A 7500-nucleotide genomic window follows, 5' to 3' on the forward strand; every position below is an offset into this window, starting at 1 on the left:
GGCTGTGTAAGCAAACTTTCTACCCTTTCTAGTTTTATCGCGCTCTGGCTGTTAGGGGTGAAAGTTTATGATAACCTGCAAAACGTGCGAGCAGATCTTAAGAGTTGGTGATTGTCTCGAGAGTAATGGTTTTTGACCGTACCTTGCTTTCATTGGTGTGTGTACTACTGACCTCACGTCCTTGCGTCTAAGTGAATTTGGATGTGAGAAGGTACTCCTTTTCCCAGAGGTGGCTCAACTTCAAAAGCGGAGTTAAAAACAGGGCAAGAGCTGGCCAGTTGATGTGAAGATATAAGTCTTTGTTCCTGCTTGAGTCACATGTTGACTCAACAAAGCTCCGATAAGTCACCACATTAGGTTTGCGTTGTAGATTTGTAGCAGATTGAAACTGTGATTTTTCTTCCCCCTCAGACTGTTCTGTAGAGACCTCTGTGGCAAAGAAATCCAGCTGATTTAATATGCCTCAGAAATACTTTTATTCTGAATTCCTGCTTTTGCAATTAAACTTTTGGTCCAATCTTACATACATACTTTTTTGAATGATTGAATACTTTATTAGCAGTTTGCAAAAAAAAAGCAAAGGAAAGTACAGTTCAGTACAAGGTCTGCTAAGAGGATTTTAAACCCAAGAAAGCACTATGGCTTGTTTCCAATGGGGTCCTTTGTACTCAATTCATCGAAACATAAATGACAGACAAATACACACTACTATGCAAAACATCATATAAACAGTAACACAAATATGTACAGTAAACAGTTCGAGGGGAAGGGGGCTAGGCTTTTACTTTTACAGGGGCCAGTTTCACATACTTATCACATACTTTCCTCTTTTTTACACAGAGTAAAATCTCAATTTAAACAGTTCAGGGGGAGGTAGGCTTGTACTTTTACAGGGGCCAGTTTCACATCCTTTTCACATACTTTCCTCTTTTATACACAGAGTCAAATCTCAATTTAACACTTTATGTGTAGACAAGTAACCCTTGTAAGCAAAGGCTATCATTTGTCACTGTGTTGGAAGAACCCCCTGTAATTCATCCATTCATCTCTCTCTTACCAGACATGCCTAAGCCCCCTCCTCAGGAGGAGGAGGTCTTCATCCTCCCTGATGAGTACAAGTTCATCCCCAGGAACAAGAGGGCCGTGTTGATGAAGCACCAGGGCGGCCAGAATAAGCTCAACGTGGAGACCCTAGTGGTGGTGGACAGGAAGATGATGGACAACCACGGCCACGAGAACATCACCACCTACGTCCTCACCGTGCTCAACATGGTGAGAGGAACATGCAGTAGTTGACCTCAATGACCTGTAAACCAGTGGTTCTCAAACTTTTTCGTGTCAAGGACCCCCAAATTGACACTTATTAGCCCGCGGACCCCCATTTCAAAAGATATACCAGGGACCCCCATAAGAGAAGATTTTTTACGGCTCTAGCAGTGATTCTCAACCATTTTAATTTCAAGGACCCCCAGTTTGACATGCATTAGGGCTACGGACCCCCATTTAATGGCATTTCTATCACTTGGACCGCAATTTATATTGTAAAATCTATGTCAATTTAACTCTGAGAGTGTACAAATGGAACCAAATGGACCCTAACGGGTCCATTTGGTTCCATTTGTACACTCTCAGAGTTACAGACCCATAAGGGTCCATTTGGTGCCTAATCTATCATTTAGCTGGGGACCCCCTGGAACCCCCTCAAGTACCCCTGGGGGTCCCCGGACCCCACTTTGAGAACCAAGGCTGTAAACACCAGTTGAGGGAGAGAGAGAAAGGGGCCAGACGTTATACCCATAACAAGTGCATGTGCACACTGTATGCATGTCTAATTGTTCATCCAAGTTGTTGTTGTTTTTTCACGTGTTTTCACTCAATGGTACAGTTCAGTCAAACATTTTCATATCAAGGTCCATTATTTATTCGGGCACTTGAGCCACGGAACCGCCGTTTGGTGAGATGTTGCCTCTCTGACCCAACACGTACAATATTTTGTTATCTTTGGATAACATGTTGTCCACAATTTCATGCTGTATTGATGTTGGTACCAATATGAGAGAGATGACTGGCAAACGTTGATCGAAATAACAATTCTTTGAATTCTTGAGAGTGTAAAATGAATTCCATTTGCTTCCATTTGGTCCATTTGGTTTCATTTTACACTCTCAAGAGTTAAATATCTATAAGGGTCCATTTGGTTACCAACTCTCCCATTTTGCTGGGGACCACCTGGAGCCCCCTTACAAGGGGTGCATGCATGCATACAATTTTTGCAGAAGATATTTCTGTGCAAATGAGAGAGTTCTCCATATCTTCCACTCTAACTTATCTGAAAGGAAACATACTACAAGGAAATCAAAAGCCATATATTGATGAGGTCGTCACCACAACACTCTCTCCCTGTCTCCCTTTCACCCTGTGATCTGCAAACAGATCTCGTCACGCACGTTTGGCTACTTAATGACTGACTGACAAATCCTCAGATAATCCATCTGTTTTGAAAACACGGTTCCCTCTAGCAGAGAGCTCAGGTCGGTCGGAGCAGACGCTGCCCCGTCTCACAGAGTCGTCTAAATACAGTATGGAGTTTCACAGACTTACCTCCCCTTCTGATCTCCCTCCCTTGAGCCCCGAGAGAGAGATTGGAGTTCAGATAACTGCAGATTCTGATCTGCTATTCTTCTGCTACAGTATACGGCTAATACTGCTTTGCTAGGGGTGGCCTAAGATTAGCGAGAGACAGTTGAGAATGGGTACTCAAAAATAAATGCGGAGATTTAATCTCTACATGATATTCCAGTGAATCTATTTTTTTTCCTCTCTTTTTTTCCTGGCATTGGTTTGAAAACGGTCTTAACCCAGCTCTTTGGCCATATAAAACCCAAACTTTCCACTGAAACAACAGATACATATTACTTTATTTTGCGGTGGTAAGGAAAACACTGTGATTCACCGTTGATTGCTGAAGGGGGAGCAAATCCCAAATGTTATCACTAGAGCATGTTAAGCAATCGTTTACCCAACTAGACCTCTCTACAAGAAAGTGACTTGCGCTGCTTCTCTGACTTCAGGATTTGCTTTTTTGCTAGCCCTGTGTCTGTCTATCTTACCGTATGAGTCAGAGGAAGCCAGGAAACATAAGGAAGACATGAAAGGATCCCTGAAAAAAAAGAAAGAGAGGAAATGCTGCGAGTGGCACCTGAGATATTCACTGGACCCGAGAGGGAAAGAGAGCGAAAAGAGGGGAGAACGAGAGAGAGATCAGCAGGCCAGTTTCAAAGCGCAAATCCCACTGCTCTGATTGATGTTTAGATATCCCAACGTGAGCCGAATAACCCATTAAGACCGGGAACGCATCTGTGTCATTTTTTTGATTTGAGCAAAAAAAAAAGCATTATTTTACACTTGGGCTATTCAAAAATTGCAGATCTACAAGCTCGTAGCGCGGCACCGAGTGCCGCGCTACGAGCTACGAGCTTGTAGATCTGCTATTTTTGGAAAACATTGAAAATGTGTGCAAATCTGTGAATATGTTATATTCTTTTAAAGCAGGGGTTTTCAGCCAGTGGTCCGGGGACCACCAGTGGTCCTTGAGGGGGTTCCAGGGGGTCCCCAGCCAAATTAATAGTTTGCAACCAAATTGACCCTTATATGTCTGTAACTCTGAGAGTGTACAAATGGAACCAAATTGACCCTAACGGGTCCATTTGGTTCCATTTGTACACTCTCAGAGTTACATGAACACTGATGATGGTGATACAGTGTAGATTGGGACCCCCAAGAAATCTAAATGGTTGAGACCCTGGCATATATTTTCAAATGGGGGTCCCTGGGCTAATATTTGTCAATTTGGGGGTCCTTGACGCGAAAAAGGTTGAAAACCACTGTTTTAAAGCGATCATTTTTAACTCAAATCTTTGCTTCTGGTCTGAATGGGATAAGCTGAATTGGGAACAGCAGTCGTGGCATGCATTGCTTCAATCATACCAGTGTTATCATTATCTTTCTAAGACCGGAGATCACTTTTTAGAGCGTCCCGGCCTCCCGTGACCCCGTCACCCCCCATTCGAATTCCTAAACGCTGAAAGAGAGATCTACGCTCATCTCCACTAGTTCCAGTCAAAATGCCTTCCACCTGTGTGTGTTGGCGGTGGGAAAACGCCGCAGTGTGCCTGTTTCACTGTGTGAAAGGAGTCGATTGTTAACACCAGGCGCACACATCACATTTGCTTGCAATCAGAGCATACAATATGTGCAAAAATGTTTATTTGTTGGCAAGGTTTTAACTTGATACCCAGAGAGCTATAAACAGAGATTTAGTTTCACGACAGGAGGCCATATTTTGATAGATAATTACAGACAAATTAAAGTATTCCACGAATGACAGATACTTGCTTGATTAACAACTTTAACAACTTTAACTCTGACTTCCCAATTTTGGAGTCAAGTCATTATAGGTGGAAAGAAAATAGAAACATATCTAACATGTTTAGAAAATAGCAGATCTACAGACACGTAACACGTTGCTCCACGACAGATAGAATATTGTTTTTAAATGTCTTTATATATGTTTTAACTGTTGAGATTAAGTAGGACTGGTTGTTTTTTTGTGTGTGTCTTGCAGGTCTCCACACTCTTCAAAGACGGAACAATAGGAGGGAACATCAACATAGTGATAGTGGGTCTTGTGCTCTTGGATGAGGAACAGGTAACTTGGCTCATTGCATGGCTGTCCTGTGGAATTGTTATTGCCTTCAAAACAGGCGTAGTTGATCTTTTTCGATATGCAATATGCTATGTATTTAACCCATTAAGACCTGAAGCCGATTCTACAAATGTCTTCTAAATCCCAACAGTATTCCGAAAAGCATATGTTTCTATATCAGTGGTTCTTAAACTTTTTCATGTCAAGGACCCCCAAAATGATATGTATTTGGCCGCCGACCCCCATCTCAAAATATGTTGTTCCAGGGACCCCCCAGAAGCAAAGATTTTAGTTAAAAATGTTCATTTTAAAACAATACATATTCAAAGATTTGCACACATTTTCACTCATTTTCAAAAATAGCAGATATACAAGCTTGTAGCGCTAGGAGCTTGTATATCTGCTATTTTTGAATAGCTAAAGTGTAAAATAATGCTTTTTTAGCTCAAATCAAAAAGTGACACAGATGCGTTCCAGGTCTTAATGGGTTTAATGGCATGGCATGCATTGCATCTTACTAAATTCATTATGGGCAAAAACGTGAGCATCTATGCACAGCCATAATGTCATCTCTGTTGGTTGTTTATTTGCTGACAGTATCACCCCTGAGGCCCAAATCGCTTAAGTCCCTCTGAGAGTTTCCTCGGGTCGCCTTAACAACTAAGTATTTATACAGTGATTCTTTAATTATAGGGTTTACATTTCATTGGGTCTTTGCCAGATTTAGGGGGAATTCTCAGAGAGAGAGAGAGAGGGAGGGAGGGAGAGAGAGTGTGAGAGAGAGAGGGGGAGAGAGAGAGAGTGTGAGAGAGAGAGGGGGAGGGAGAGAGAGAGAGAGAGAGAGAGCGCAGGTGTGATGTATTGTAAGAGTCATGCGGGTGAGGAGAAAGGGTTATCATTTCCATCAACCTGTGCGAAATGGTGATGGATTTCACTCTTCCACAAGAAGCCAACATGGAGGACAGGAATTTTCGAAAGTGAATGTACAATTTGACCCAGTGCTTTACTACACGTCTTCATTGCTTGATGTATTTAAGCCCAATTTGATCTGCACCTGTGCTATTTACTGTAGTTCATGCTGCCTTTAACCCTGGAAGAAGAGTCTGAGAATACAGTGAATTTATTGTTGAGAAGGGACTAGGATCTGTTTGGGATAAGAACCATTTTCCGCTATCAGACATCATTATCCTACTGTAGGTACTCACAGCGCTGGCCCTATCATCACTCTTTGCACTTAGTTTAGTTGTTTAATTGGATTAAATTAAATTCAGTTCAATTTCATACAGTTCTATTCTAGAAGGCATAATGGTTTCTGGGTAATTCTTTGTCTTACATTGTCACGTTTAGATGTCATACAGACATTCTCCTCGTACACATTTCCTCACCCCTTATTAACTCCCATTCTCTCTTTGTATTCCCCCTCTCATTACGTCTTTCTCTCCTAATCCTCTCACAATAGTTTTTTTTGTTGCCAATGGCACATACCCATGTATCCTCCTAATCTCTCTCACTCTCTCTCCCTCATCCCCTATTCAATCCCTGTCTTTTCTTCTCTTCACTCCTCTGCATCTCTCTCTCTCTCTCTCTCTCTCTCTCTCTCTCTCTCTCTCTCTCTCTCTCTCTCTCTCTCTCTCTCTCTCTCTCTCTCTCTCTCTTCTTTGGGCTATTAAAAAATAGCAGATATACAAGCTCATAGCGCGGCACCGAGTGCCGCGCTATGAGCTTGTAGATCTGCTATTTTTGAAAAATCGTGAACATTTTGTGTTGTGTGTGGCGTACCCACTGTAGAGGTAGGGCAGGCGGTCGCCTGCCGAACTAAGATCTCGCCTCCCCTAGAAAACCCAAGTAACCCGAAAAGGCGTGCTTAATGTCTTCAAAGTTACGCATCCAACGAGCTTTGAACTGAGCAGATTGGACCTTCCGTTCCAGAGATAATGGCCAAAACATCTTTAAAGCGGCCACTTTCGCCGATTTTCGATTTAGTTGAAATGTATTTTTTGGGGGTAATAGTGGGGGTGCAAAAAAAAAATCGCGCCTGCCCTAAATTACTGGGGACGCCGCTGGTGTGTCTCCTCTTGTGTTGCAGGAGGGCTTGGTGATCAACCACCATGCCGACCACACGTTGAACAGTTTCTGCCAGTGGCAGTCGACGCTGGGAGCCAGGGAGGGCCGGCGCCACGACCACGCCATCCTCCTCACCGGCCTGGACATCTGCTCCTGGAAGAACGAACCCTGTGACACTCTGGGTATATACGTCTAACATTGTTGTCCCCCTCTGTCTCTTTTGTGTGGCCGTGCTTTAACTTTTAAAATGAAGGTTGAAGGCCAACTGACCATATTTAACACGCTGCCCATTTCCCTCTTACAGTATGGCTTGAGGTATGTTTCCATAAAGCATACGCTAATATCCCAATGTATCACGAGATCTAAGTGTAGGTGTAACATCGTTACAATCCTTACAATAATAGGCTCTATGCACAGCAGCCATTTTGGAGAAAAATTAGTCCTCTTCTGACTTCCTTCACAGGTGTTACCAATGATACTAATGAAGGCTCTGTTCCATTCTGGTCAAACAGAGTCAGGGTGCTGATATTGTGCATGTTAGCTCACTAGAAATACTAGTGGGTCTCAAAGTGTGGTCCAGGGACCCTCATGGTTCCTTGAGAGGGTGTAACTCTGAGAGTGTACAAATGGAACCAAATGGACCCTCCCGGGTCCATTTGGTTCCATTTGTACACTCTCAGAGTTATGGGGGTCCTTGAAATTAAAAAGTTTGAGAACCACTGTGCTACACT

General features: G+C 42.9%; 1 protein-coding gene across 1 annotated transcript in view; it reads left to right on the forward strand.

The window, feature by feature from the left end:
* adamts16 (ADAM metallopeptidase with thrombospondin type 1 motif, 16) overlaps positions 1–7500 on the forward strand; it is a 96699-nt gene that overhangs the window by 32145 nt on the left and 57054 nt on the right. Inside the window, exons 5-7 of the mRNA XM_084052308.1 lie at positions 1061–1272; positions 4625–4708; positions 6792–6951. Coding sequence (XP_083908434.1) covers positions 1061–1272; positions 4625–4708; positions 6792–6951 — 456 coding nt within the window. The remainder of the gene's footprint in view (positions 1–1060; positions 1273–4624; positions 4709–6791; positions 6952–7500) is intronic.

The sequence above is a fragment of the Gymnoscopelus microlampas genome, assembly GCF_963454915.1.
Source record: "Gymnoscopelus microlampas genome assembly, chromosome: 3".
Classification (NCBI taxonomy): Eukaryota; Metazoa; Chordata; class Actinopteri; order Myctophiformes; family Myctophidae; genus Gymnoscopelus; species Gymnoscopelus microlampas.